This window comes from Phacochoerus africanus, chromosome 10 (genome assembly GCF_016906955.1).
Source record: "Phacochoerus africanus isolate WHEZ1 chromosome 10, ROS_Pafr_v1, whole genome shotgun sequence".
Classification (NCBI taxonomy): Eukaryota; Metazoa; Chordata; class Mammalia; order Artiodactyla; family Suidae; genus Phacochoerus; species Phacochoerus africanus.
In genome coordinates, this window is record NC_062553.1 from 30,629,177 (window position 1) to 30,643,843 (window position 14,667).

A 14,667-nucleotide genomic window follows, 5' to 3' on the forward strand; every position below is an offset into this window, starting at 1 on the left:
ACCTCTCCTCAGGACCTTACAACCTCAAAGGGACTAGAATCAGGACCTGTTGAAATGTATCTATCGCACCAGAATCTCTTGACATCAATTTTCCACCTTTTGGGAAAAGAATGTCAGTTATGAAAACGCCAAAAGGGCAGAAATGAGACATTTTCCATGAGAAAGATGAAAGTTTTTAAGAAAAGAAAAACAGTTGATGATCGATTGGGGTATTTGTTGTGTTTATTGCATATTTCATTTTACCTAATTCCTGAAAGTTATTGAGTCAGTTTTAAAGGTAAAATGGTCCCAAGCGATCATCGTTTCCAGTCTTTTCTATTGACAAATGAGGAAACTGAGGTCAAGAAACTTGCCCAATAGCACTGTCCCAGGAGTGTAGGAGAGCAAGCCTTCTCACCTCCTGCCCCTCAACCCAGTCAGTTCTTATTCTCTTGCATCACTGCGCCTCTTTCTCCTCCTTCAATCTACATTCACATATATTCATTCGCAAAGCTGATGTTTCGGTCCCTGAAGGATCATTTCACAGAAATGGGAACCAACCTAAGCTTGAATTGAGAAACTCTTGGCCATGAGCAGGCATCTGCTTTGGTCCCAAAGGGTTCTGGAACTTACTGTGCCCTCTGACACAGATTTTGCACACTAAGCCTCAGGAATACTTAAAACTTGGCCCTTTAACTATGCTATTCACTTGGGAGAACCATTCTAGATGAAAATAACTGCCACTTTTCAAATATAAACATGCATTTTCTGGAGTTCCCTGGTGGTTCAGCGGGATAGGGGTCTGGTGTTGTCATTGCTGTGGCTCAGGTCACTGCTGTGGTGTGGGTTCAATCCCTGGCCAGGGAACTTCTGCATGCTGGGGGAGCAGGAAAAAAAGAAAAAAGAAAAAAAAAGAACCATGAATTCTCTATTGATAAAATGGGCCTGCAAATTGGAAAAAAGTTGGTTTCACAATACACTGCCCCAGCATGCTGTTAGTGAAGTCATAAACATGGACCAAACCATTTAGGCTTCTGAACATTTCTGTTTTTTTCTTCCTGCGCAGCAATAAAGTTTGATGAAATACAAGTGTTTGGATACACAGCCTGGTCCCTCCTGGATGGCTTTGAATGGCAGGATGTTTACACCACTCGCCGGGGATTGTTTTATGTGGATTTTAATAGTAAACATAAAGAAAGAAAGCCCAAGTCTTCAGCACGTTACTATAAACAGATCATACAAGAAAATGGTTTCACTTTAAAAGAGTCCACACCAGATGTGCAGGGTCAGTTTCCCTGTGATTTCTCCTGGGGTGTCACTGAATCTGTCCTTAAGGTAAGCAGCCACTTACGACTTAACTATAAAGTGGGGCAAATAGTACACAATATTTTATTTCCTTTTGCTCTATGACATCTAGGCCAGAGCGCCCTTGTGGTGCAGGGGGTTAAGGATCCAGTGTTATCATTGAAGTGGCTTGGGGGGCTGCTGTGGCTGAGGTTCCATCCTTGGCCTGGGAACTTCTGCATGCTGTGGGCTTGGCCAAAAAAAGAACAAAAAAATGACACCTAAGAGCTGTCAGACAATATCGAATGCCATGATTACTTGGAGGTTATGAGAGGAAGCTGGGGAAAGAGGAAGGAAGAGTGAGGGAAGAATTCAGGCATACTGAGAATCTTTCATGTGCCAGAATTCATACTGCCCTGAGGAGCATACAGTCTAGGGAGAATTTACAGTCATTGTTGTGAGAGAGACATTTGTTGTAGTGTCAAAATTATAGGGAAAAAAATTTATAGATTTTTGTTTTGCCAAAAGCAAATTGTAGTGGTTCTTTAAGTGATTCCTGTCACTTGATGAATTTGGGTCATTTGCCTTACCAAGATTCTGTACCCCCATGGGGCCTCCGTTACCTTCTCAAGAAAGCTTCTCTTAGCAGAAATTAACATAACATTGTAAATTGATAAAACTTTTTAAAAATGAAAGAAAAATAAGCAGATTCACATGCACAAATTTTTTAAATAAGGCTTCCCTCCATCCCAAAAAGCATAACCATGGAGTTCCCCTCGTGGCTCAGTGGTTAATGAACCCAACTAGTATCTATCCATGAGGGTGCGGGTTGGATCCCTGGCTTTGCTCAGTGGGTTAAGGATCCAGTGTTGCTGTGAGCTGTGGTGTAGGTCACAGATGCGGCTCTGATCCCACATTGCTGTGGTTGTGGTGTAGGGCAGCAGCTGTAGCTCTAATTCAACCCCCTAGCCTGGGAACCTCCATATGCCTTGGGTGCGGCCCTAAAAAGACAAAAAAAAAAAAAAAGCATAACCCCATCACTATCACCGCTCATTCCCCCGTCCTGCTTTTTGTCCTATACAGCATTCATCACCATCTAACATACTACCTACTTGACACATTTTTCTTTTTTGGCCCTCTAGCTTTATTGAGATATATTGACATACAACATTGTGTAAGTTTATGATATATAACATATTGATTTTATATGTTTATATATTGCATAATTACTGCCACTATGGCATTTGCTATCACTTCCATGCTATCTCATGCAATTCCCATTTCTTTTTTGTGGTGAGAAATGTTAAGATCTACTCTCTTTGCAACTTTCAAGTGTACAATACAATATTATAGCTAGAGAGTCACCATGCTATACAACACAGACTCCAGAACACGTTAATCATATAACTGGAAGTTTGTACCCTTTGACCAGTATCTCCCCATTGGCACCCCACCCCCATGCCCCAGCCCCTGGTCACCAGTTTACATGTTTTACTTATTGATCACATATCTTCACCTACTAGAATGTGAACTTTCTCTGCAAGATAGTGGAGATGTTTTGAGGCTTTTCCACCTGCTGTATGCCTTACTGGAGCACATGGCAGGTGCTCAACACAGTGAGTGAATAAGGTCGACTTTTAGAGCCAGGTGAGCCCTTAAAGACCCCTTGTAGATGAGGAAAGATCCATTAATTAATAATTAAAACCTAAGTGTCTATCTCCTCCTCCACATGGCACAGGCAGGCCATCTTTTCCCTCCAAGTAGGTTTATATTTTCCAAAGTTCCAGACCCAGCAAAGAGAGATCCCAGAAGAGGGAGGCGTTCCTGCCTGTACATGACCCAACTTGCAAGTTCCTGCATTATCTGAAGACCCATCTGTTCCCCAGTGATTGACACTGTGAATGTCTGCTCCTTGTGAGGACCTTACTTCAAGAGCTTATCATGTGGGTCAGGGGAAAGTAATTCTGTGATCAACCAGGTCTGTGTTCATGTTCACACCTGGAGCACATGAAGGAGTCAGCTTCCTTTGAACTGGAACTTGAACTCAAGAGGGAAGACGAATGGTTTGCTAAGAAAAATTAGGGTGCTTTCTGAAAAATCAGCCAGAGGATGTATGAATAAATGATGGGGAGGCAAAAAACAAGGTGTCCTCTATCAGAAAACTGACAAAATAAAAGTTAACACTTTAAAAACATTATTACACCTGCCCACACATCTTAATCTCCCCCAACCTTTTTCTCCTCCAACATTCTTTTCTTCTCTAACATTTTGTTTTGAAACATTTCAAACTGGTACAACAAACACCCATATTCCCTTTAGCTTAATGGCCAATTGTTAACAGGTTGCCATGTTTGCTTTATCTCTGTCTCACCCTCTTTTACGAACCATTAAAAAGTTGCTGACATCATTACACTTTACCCCAAAATATTTTAGTATGTGTCTAAGAACAAGGACATTCTCCTATCTCATTGTACTATTATCATAGCAGAAAATTTAATATTCACTCAATAGCATCTAATACACAATCCATATTAAAATTTTCTTAATGTTTCAAATACATCCTTTATAGATTAAAAAAAAATTTAAGTCACAAACAAGGAACACATATTGATTTTCGTGTATCTTTAGCCCCTTTAATTCAGAGAAATTCCCCTAATCTCACGGTACTGACATTTTTGAAGAGTCCAAGGCAATTGCTTGTAGACTGTTTCACGGATTTCTATGTTTCTTTGTTAGATTCAACAATTTCTGGAAATAACACTACATAGATGATGTTTATTCACATGATCATTCATGTATTGGGAAATACACAACACACACAAGGCACATGATGTTGGTTTGTTTCATGACTGAATACACTAGTGGAAGTAGTAGTAACCAGATTTCTTGGTTAAGGTGGCATTTGCCAGATATCTTGACTGCAAGGTACCTTTTCCATTTGTAATTAAGACTTAATCTGATGGTGATACTTTGTATAAATATCTTGCTCCCCAACAACACTCAACCAATGGTCTTAACATTGATGCATGAACCTTGACTGAATTACTTTGTAGACTGCAAAACGGTGAATTTCTAATTATATTATTCCTTCTATATTTATTAGGTGAATTCTTTAAAATTCAGTGTTATAATTCATCGCTGTCATTGTTTTGTTAGACCTTTTGATGCTCAAATTATCTCAAATTTGGCCAATGGGACTCTTTCAGTTGCTCCTGCGTCTTTTTTTTGACATTTCCCTTCCAGTTTTTAAGAACTTTCTTATTTTTCTGGCACAAGATGTACCAGGATCACTTCATTCTTTTCCTGTCCCAGACCCGGAAAAAGCCATTTCTCCAAGAAGCCCAGGATCCTTTTAGTGGGAAAAAGAACATTAAAACCAAGCTCTGGGAGCCAGGGTTGAGGTCAGGGTGTGTCATTTTAACTATTTCTCTTAGCAGATTAATCACACCCACTTGCTAAGACTAATGCTTTCTGGAGGTTTTTAAAAGTAACAGATTTTCATTTGATGTGCTTACCTTATGGCAAGATTGCCCTTTGTAAATACCTTTTAATACCATGACACTCTGAGGTTTCAAAACATTGAAACTGGCCATGTAGGCTAGGAGGATTTTACTCAAATAATTATATAGAGATTTAACTTCATGCTCACATGATCAATGTTTTCTCAGTTTAATGTTCTAGAGAACCGGTTGGCAGATGGCAAGTGGGCAGTGATATGATTTTGTAATTAGACTGTGAAAGATGACACACGAGAAAACAATTAGAGGGAAAATATTTACCAAAGGTTAATTACCATTTATTCTAGATGCATTTAAATTCAGTCATGAAAATACTTTAAAACAAGTACAGAACTTTTACTTTCTCTTATTAATTTTGAATTTGGAAATGTTTTTCTTAAGCTCTTTTCTGTTTTAATTTAGACTCCAGGGCCAAGCAGGCAATTATTGCAGGAAAACTAAAACCAAGTCATAAGTACCTTGTTTGTAGAGTGCTTTAGAGTTGACAGAGCAGTTGCCCAGAGTCAGTGATTCCTCACAGCACACCTGTGAGGTGGGTAAGTTTGTTCTGTCACTATACAGAGTTGCCAAGCCTGCATCTTAAAGGAGCAGAACCAAAATGGGAGTCCAGGGCTCTCTCCCTGTTAGAGGCAAGGAATGGGACACCATCAGAACCAAGAATCAACTTTGGAATTTCTGGGGGACGGGGGGCGGTTTACACTCCTCTCCTCTGGGCTCTCATAACCCAAGTATCTTGTGTGAGGAGGGTGTTCAGTATTCTCCCTTTGGATGGATACATGCTATGTTCTCAGACATATGGGTGAGAGAGAACAGAATGATGCATGTGTGATATCACTTGGACTTTTCAAATAGGAGGTATTAGAGAGATGCTTTCAGGAGTTAGTTCCCTGACAGTGCAGCAAGTTAAGGATCTGACATCACCACTGCTGTAGTTCAGGCCACTACTGTGATGCGGGTTTGATCCCTGGCCTGGAACTTATACATGCCATGGGAGTGGCAAAGAAGAAAAAAAAAAAGAGAGAGAGAGAGAGCTGCATGCAGCAAATGCAAGGAGTCACTCCCTACCCCATTCCACTGGCTTCTTTTAGGAGCTGTGGCTGGAATCAACCAGCTTTGTCTAATCCCATGTTGATCTCAGTGTAATCCTCTACAATTGGAATATTAACCTTGGCTTCAATTTATGGCAGGGTTTGAAAGGTCCATCTTTTGTGATTTAACAGAGTACCAAACCAATTTCCTGATGCATTTAAATAGAATCACATGAGACCCCTACTACATTACCTGGGTTTTTAGGATACGAGAACTGGAAAACAGCCTTTCCATGTTTTCTGAAAGACAACTTGTTTTCCAAGCCAAGCCCTGGGTGTGGTTGCTTCCTTACCTTCTCTGGTTTCCCTAGGAAATGTCAAGTGCTACAAGGGAGGATAACTCATCAGGCCTTTTTCTCTGACATTACCAGAGCAGCAGCAAGACACAGGTTGTTGTGTAGGATGTGTACATCATTTATTTTTTCTATGGTCAAAATAAGATCAGGCTCTTCTTCCTCCTAGAGGATGTATATGCCAAGAGTCCATCTGCTGGGGTGTGCTTTACATGAATGTGCTTGTTTTTCACAGCCCGAGTCGGTGGCTTCCTCCCCACAGTACAGCGATCCTCACCTGTATGTGTGGAATGTGACCGGCAATAGACTGTTGCACCGAGTGGAAGGAGTGAGGCTAAAAACACGGCCTGCTCAATGCACGGATTTGGTCGGGGTCAAAAGACAGCTTGAGATGTTGGCAAAAATGAAGGTCACTCACTACAGGTTTGCTCTGGACTGGCCCTCAATCCTTCCTACTGGCAACCTGTCCATGGTTAATCGACAGGCTCTGAGGTACTACAGGTGCGTGGTCAGTGAGGGGTTGAAGCTCAACATCTCCTCAATGGTCACACTGTACTATCCGACCCATGCCCATCTAGGCCTCCCGGAGCCGCTGCTGCACAGCGGGGGGTGGCTGAACCGGTCCACGGCCAAGGCCTTCCAAGACTACGCCGACCTGTGCTTCCGGGAGCTGGGGGACCTGGTGAAGCTCTGGATCACCATCAATGAGCCCAATCGGCTGAGTGACATCTACGAGCGCTCCAGTAACGACACCTACTGGGCAGCCCATCACCTGCTGATCGCCCACGCACTGGCCTGGCACCTCTACGACCGTCAGTACAGGCCTGCGCAGCGCGGGGCCCTGTCGCTGTCTCTGCACTCGGACTGGGCTGAGCCCGCCAATCCCTACGCCGACTCGCACTGGAAGGCGGCAGAGCGTTTCCTCCAGTTCGAAATCGCCTGGTTCGCAGAACCTGTCTTCAAGAGCGGCGACTACCCGTTGGCCATGAGGGAGTACATTGCCTTCAAGAACAGGCAAGGGCTCTCGAGCTCCACGTTGCCACAGTTCACTGAGGAGGAGAGGAGGTTGGTCAAGGGCACTGCTGACTTCTACGCCCTGAACCACTTCACCACCAGGTTTGTGATGCACGAGCGCCAGAACGGCAGCAGCTACAGCACAGACAGGGACATCCAGTTTCTGCAGGACATTACCTGCCTGAGCTCCCCCACTCGCCTGGCCGTGGTGCCCTGGGGAGAGCGCAAGGTGCTGAGATGGATCCGGAGAAACTACGGAGACGTGGATGTTTACATCACGGCCAGTGGCATCGACGACCAGTCTCTGGAAAATGATGAACTCCGAAAGTACTACTTAGAGAAGTACATTCAGGAGGCTTTGAAAGGTGAGGTTCGGGGGCCATTTCGGATACAGTGAAGTAGGACATTCCCTGCTACTATGAACAAAGGAATGAGGAGAACAGATACATTAGTGACAATGTCAGCTCATTATGGAAAATTTGGCGAGTACAGAAAAATATTTTTAAAATACCTGACATATAGCATGTCAGAGGAGAAAGGGCCTGTGGAGAAAAAAGAGCAGGGAAGGGGATGTCTTGGGATGGATAGGAGAATGCTTCCAATTCTAAAGAGAGTGGTTAGGCTTCAAAAGTCTAGAAAAGTGATGCAACAAACCAGCAGTTACCTAAAAGTGTTTGTTTCAGGTGAGAACAAACGCAAAAATGCTAAAGTGGGAGCATGCCTGGCCTATTTGAGGGCCAGGAAAGGGGTCAGAATGGTTAGAGAATGAGCAAGGAGGAAGATAATAGATTAAATCACAGGCAAGAGACAATCTTGCTTAGCTTAGTGGCCCATTGTAAGGAATGTCTGTGGCTCTTAATCTGAGCGAGACAGGAAGATTCTAGGTTTTAAACAGACGGGTTCATGATCTAACTTTAAAGGAATTACTCTGGGTGCTCTTTTGTGAACACACTGTAAAGGAGCAAGAATTGGAGCAAGCAGAGTTGCACTGGTCTAGGTTAAGAGATAATGGTGGACCGGACTGGGTTATTAAGAGTGGAGGTGGGGAGTTCCCGTAGTGGCACAGCTAAAACGAATCTGACTCAGAACCATGAGTTCAATTCCTAGCCTCCCTCAGGGTGTTAAGGATCTGGCGTTGCCATTAGTTCTGGATGTACTTTGAAGGCAGTCAACAGGCTTGTGGATGTGAGAGAAGAGTGAAAGATGACTTCAACATTTTGGCTTAAGTAACTTAAAGGACAAATGGCCACTTAGGTTGGGGGAAAACTGGTAGAAACAGGTCTTTGGATATGCGCTGTTTGGTGTTGCGTAAGTCTGAGATGTCTCTTAGCTATCCAATTAGAGATGTCAAGTAGACTAATAGATATATGAGTCTCAAGGCTCAGAGAAGTCTGGGGCTGAGATACAAATTTAGGAATCAAGAACAAATGGACTCAGAGTTCCCATCCTGGTGCAGCGGAAATGAATCCAACCAGGAACCATGAGGTTGCGGGTTCGATCCCTGGCCTTGCTCAGGGTGTTAAGGACCCAGAGTTGCTGTGACCTGTGGTGTAGGTCGCAGATGTGGCTTGGATCCCACATTGCTGTTGCTCTGGCGTAGGCCAGCAGCTACAGCTCCCTAGCCTGGGAACCTCCATATATAGTTCTAAAAAGGCAAAAAAAAAAAAGAGCAAATGGATGTATTTTAAAACAATGAGGTGGGATGAGACTACTTACGAGAGCAAGCATAGAGGGCTGAGCTCTAGTGTACTTCATATTCAGTCAGAGATGAGAAACCAGTTTAAGACTGAACAGGAGTCAATACTGTAAAAAATAACGAGGATGTACGATCAAGGGAAGTTGCTGTCTTTGCTTATTAAGATACCAGAAACTATGTCCGGTAGTGAATGAAAAACAGAACAATGCAGCAACGTCCTATAGTAGGCAGAGAGAATAAACTTAGTGTATAATATAAATGCAGATGCCAGTAGATGGTGATGGTAGGGGACTGAAGTTCCCCTGAGAGCTTTAGTTTTTCAACAGAAGTAGGAAGGAAAGTCATCACTTCAAAAGGAAGGATGACAGAGGAGGCACTATAAAGTTTGAGGATGGAGAAGTGTGAAAAAGTAGGAGAACAGGAGTGGCTGGAGAAACCAAGTGTGGTTATTGGGGAGCACCCAGGGCACACCTGAGATTTGGAAATCGGGCCAAATAAGACAAGCTTTTTATTTTTTTGCTTTTGACACTATGAACAAAAGTGACAGTAAATCTTTTGAACTTCATGGTTCCAATTTTTTTTGGGGGGGGGGTCATACATTTGGGACCAAACCCATAGCACAGCAGTGACAACACTGCATCCTTAACGCACTGAGCCACCAGGGAACTCCCTGGCTCCAATTCTTAAATTTGCTTTTTTTCCAGGTGTTTTTGTATTATAGAGGTTTTACTTCAAATTTTAACATACATATTTTCACCTTAAGAGGTCAGTCACAAAATGTCAAAAAAATCTTTAATGAAAATCACATTTCATGGGCATGAGTTTTAGACTGTTTCAATGAAAACTAAATTCTTATTCAAAGATATATTTTTATAGTTCATTTGTGATTAATGTTCATTTCTGATATTTTCCAGCACACCTGCTTGATAAAGTCAAAATCAAAGGCTATTACATATTCAAACTGACTGAGGAAAAATCTAGACCCAGATTTGGATTCTTCACATCTGATTTCAAAGCTAAATCCTCAATCCAGTTTTACAACAAACTGATCAGCAACAATGGCTTCCCTTCTGAGAATGGTAGTCCTCAATGCAGTCAGACTCAGAGAAACACAGAGTGTATTGTCTGCTTATTTCTTGTGCAGAAGAAACCACTGATATTCTTTGGATGCTGTTTCTTCTCCACCCTGCTTCTACTTCTATCAATTACCATTTTTCATAAGCGAAAGAGAAGAAAATTTTGGAAAGCTAAGAACTTACAACATATACCATTAAAGAAAGGCCACAAGAGAGTTATAAGCTAAATTGCTATGTCTGTATGATAGAATAAAATTCACTCCAGTTCTATATACTGGTAACTATAAGTTTCTATACTTGTACTATAGAAAAAAGACAATTTGAAATAATAGTGACAGCCAAGGCAATGACAATCACTGTCTCTGCTCTATGGTTCAAATTTTCCCCTAGGTGTGACCTGAGTGACTTGGGTTCTTGGATCTGAAGATGTCACCTAGACAGTAAGAGGATTATCTGAGACATTGTTTCATGAGTTTGATGAGCTGTTTCCTATCATTCTTCTCCAGTTTTTTCTATAAATACCAATAGCTACTTATGATAAAAGAAATTTTGAAAAAAGGCGCAACTTTGTTAATACACTCTAGCAGAGATTTAAATGAGGCTTTAAATTTCTTTTTTTGTCTTTTTCTAGGGCTGCACCTGATGCATATGGAGATTCCCAGGCTAGGGGTCAAATCAGAGCCGTAGCTGCTAGTCTACACCACAGCCACAGCCACTCGGGATCTGAGCTGCTGCATCTTTGACCTACACCACAGCGCACAGCAACGCTGGATCTGTAACTCACTGAGTCCAGGGATCGAACCCAAAACCTCATGGTTCCTAATTGGATTTGTTAACCACTGAGGCACGATGGAACTCCTTAAATTTAAACTCTTAAAACTGGATAGTCAATAACAAATTGTCATTTTTTTCCTTTTTTTGTCTTTTTGCCTTTTCTTGAGCCGCTCCAGCGGCATATGGAGGTTCCCAGGCTAGGGGTTGAATCAGAGCTGTAGCCGTCGGCCTACGCCAGAGCCACAGCAACGTGGGGTCCGAGCCACGTCTGCAACCTACACAGCTCACGGCAATGCCGGATCCTTAACCCACTGAGCAAGGCAGGGACCGAACCCGCAACCTCATGATTCCTAGTTGGATTCATTAACCACTGCGCGCCACGACGGGAACTCCAAATTGTCACTTTTTTTTCTGGTCTTTTTAGGGCAGCACCCACAGCACATGGAGGTGCCTAGGCTAGAGGTCAAATTGGAGCTGTAGTCTCCAGCCTATGCCACAGCTACACCAGATCCGAGCCACATCTATGATCTGCACAGCTCAAGGCAATGCTGGATCCTCAATCCACTGAACCTGGGTCCTCAAAGATGTCAGGTTCGTTACTGGTAAGCCACCGCAGGAACTCCAAATTGTTACTTCTAACAAGGTGCTTTCCCCTTTGGTCAGGGTAGTTATCAAATGGAAAGAGAGACAAGGTAGATAGTGCTTGTCTACAGCCAGTTACGGTATAGACCAAGGCGTATCAATCCCTTAGTTTTTCTCAATAGAAATTAAAAATAACCATTTATAAAACATGTAATTCTTTGAGGTCCTCTAATCACGATTTTTAAAAAGTAACATTTCCATAACTCATCTTAAGATCAGAGGACTAAATGACATTCCTCACCTGAATTCTATGAGGTGACCAGACATACTTATTAGCCAAATATTCTGTTGAGATGGAGTGTTTTTTACAATGAAGTTGCCAAAGGGGCATTTATCCCTTAAGACTTGTTCTCTGCCCTGTAGTGCTGACACCACATGAAAGTAGGAACCTAAGATGCAACTGTACGTGGACCTCCTGACTGGACAATGCAGTGTTGACCCAAACACGCTGAAAATTTCTTACACTGAGACTTTTGAAGCAGGGATTAAGTAAATCTTAAATCTGTTTGCTTTTTTTTGGCTTTTTAGGGCCGCACCCACTGCCTATAGAAGTTCCCTGGCTAGAGGTCCAATCGAACTGTAGCTGCTGGCCAACACCACAGCATCAGATCCGAGCCATGCCTGCGACCTACACCATAGCACATGGCAACACCAGATCCTTAACCCATTGAGGTCAGTGACTGAACCTGCATCCTCATGGATACTAGTCAGATTTGTTTCCCCTGAGCCATGCCAGGAATTCCTGCAGTTTTTAATTCTGTGCTCAAGATTCATTTGGTGTATTCTAAATGCTGAAGAAAACCTGAATATAGGAGTTCCTGTCATGGCTCAGTGGTTAACGAATCTGACTAGGAACCATGAGGTTGCGGGTTTGATCCCTGGCCTTACTCAGTGGGTTAAGGATCCAGCATTGCCATGAGCTGTAGTGTAGGCCAGCAAGCTACAGCTCCGATTAGACCCCTAACCTGGGAACCTCCATATGCCACAGGTGCAGCCCTAGAATAGACAAAAAGACAAAGAAAAAAGGAAACCTGAGTGTAAACCTGTGTATACCATTCTTTAGATGAGTTAATATTTAAATAATCATCCACTGTCCACCCTCTCCTGGAATTTAGACGGAGTCAAACACAACTGAGATTCCTATTGATACTATCAATAGCATTACGTTTTCAAGATTGAAGGTATTCTAACACAACTGGTCAATTCAAGCAAATATGAAAGTGACGGAAAGTCAGTCTATTCAGCTGGCCAAATTCAAATAGTAAGATTTTGTTGTGTTTTTCTATTCTCCTTATCCCCACTGTACTGCAGTTTTTGTTATGTTTTGCAAGGAAATCTTAATATTTAAGGCTGTACAGTTACAGTAACTAGTCAGTTGTATTCTTCCCAATAGTAAAGTCCTTAAGCCAATGCTTACTAACTTTTCTTTTTGTCACTTGGGAATTGTTTTACTAGTTTTTAAACAATTATCATACAAGAATCTCTACAGAAGTATGTAATCTGGCTCATGACCTACTATTGATTACCTTTTTGCAAATCATAAAAGATCAACTAGCTTTTGACAGTACAAGAATTTTAAGCTCTTCTGAGACTTGGAAGAAAAAAAATCAGTGTAACTTGTGTTACTTTGTACATTGCTACATTCCATGTATTCAATATTACAATCCAATACTATTGCTGTCTTTCACTAAGTCTGATATCGTAATCATGGTGTTTGAAGAGCCTCGGGGAAATGAGGTCAGGACATTGTGACTACATGTTTAATTCTCAATGTAATTTATTCCAAATAAACTGGCTTATGCTGATTATTTATATTCAACCAACAATCTGGTCAATTTCAGGAACTGTGGAATGTGAAAGGCTTTGGTGTTAACTGGGTCTTGCTGTCCTAACATTGCCTCCCCTACCCTCCCAAACTATGTGCCAAATGGCTAACTTATTCATTTTGTTTCCTCATTATAAAATGTGGACTCCTATAGACTTTTAGATCTCAACACCTATGTTGATAGCAGACACAGAAAATATGAAAGTCTTCCCTGGGGAGAACCAGAATTTCATTTACCACATTCAAGTTATCAAATGGAAATCACTCCTTAGCTACAACTAGCCTCCAACAGTTATCCTATGGAGGTCTCATACCAATCCACTTCACTACTGGAGAAATATTTACTCCCACAGCAGCTGCTATTGCTCATATACCAACACTCTTCAATAATAACTTCTCTATTCCTTCATAATATCACCACTTGGAAGTTTCTTCCTTAACCTCCAGGTTCACTTTGAAACGCTGTCATATATATCTTCCAAAACATCTTTCTAGGCCCATTGCTGTTATTGAGTCTCTGTAACTTGAACTTCCCTGGCAGTCTGAGCACCATTCACTCAAGGAATGGTGGTGTGCCAGACATTGTTCCAGTTACCTGGAATATCCCAGGTCTAACAGGAAAAAAGCATACAACCAATATACAAAGTAAAATAAACATTACATTATAAAATACAATGGACAAAGACAAGTGGAACAGGGCAGGGGAATGTTAGGGTGGGCAAGAAGAGTAAGCTCAGTACAGTGGTCAAGGGAGGCTTTACTGAAAACATCCAACACTTGAAGGTAAGCTGTCACTCCAAAGGGAAACACTACACTGCCAACAAGCAAACAACTTGAAGGCTTTAAGGCAGTGGGAGTGAGGAACAGATCAGTTCAGTCAGTGTAGGTCAGCAAGGTTAAGAGGGAGTCTGAAAAATGCATTTTTTTTTTTTTTGGTCTCTTGTCTTTTTAGGGCTGAACCTGCAGTATATGGAGGTTCCCAGGCTAGGGGTCTAATCAGAGATACCACTGCTGGCCTACACCACAGCCACAGCAACTTGGGATCCTTAACCCACTGAGCCATGAGGGGAACTCCTGAAAAATGCACTCTTGACTACTGCTGAGAAGAGAGGGGTGAAGGTGCAGCAAAGGAGACCAGTTAAAAAGGCTATCACACTAAACCAGGTGAATTAGTTTTCCTTAATTAGGAAAAATTTCAAAATATCATGCAAGTAGAAATGAATCCCCATTGCTCAGCTTCAACAAATACCAATATATTGAAAACCCAGACTTAGAACTCCATCCAGGGAGTTCCTGTTGTGGTGCAGTGGAAATGAATCCTACTATTATACTACGATGTTGGTTCACTCCCTCGCCTTGCTCTGTGGGTTGGGGATCTGGTGTTGCTGTAAGCTGTGGTGTAAGTCACAGAGGCGGCTTAGATCCTGGGTTGCCGTGGCTGTGGTGGAGGCCAGGAGATGTAGCTCCAATTCGACTCC

General features: G+C 42.3%; 1 protein-coding gene across 1 annotated transcript in view; it reads left to right on the forward strand.

Annotated features, from left to right (window-relative positions):
- The window catches only part of KLB (klotho beta), a 35,502-nt gene extending 24,906 nt beyond the window's left edge, over positions 1–10,596 (forward strand). Inside the window, 3 exon segments of the mRNA XM_047798463.1 lie at positions 1,046–1,314; positions 6,398–7,541; positions 9,787–10,596. Of these exon segments, the coding sequence (XP_047654419.1) occupies positions 1,046–1,314; positions 6,398–7,541; positions 9,787–10,175 (1,802 nt within the window). The 3' untranslated portion in view covers positions 10,176–10,596.
- The last annotated feature ends 4,071 nt before the right edge of the window (positions 10,597–14,667 follow it).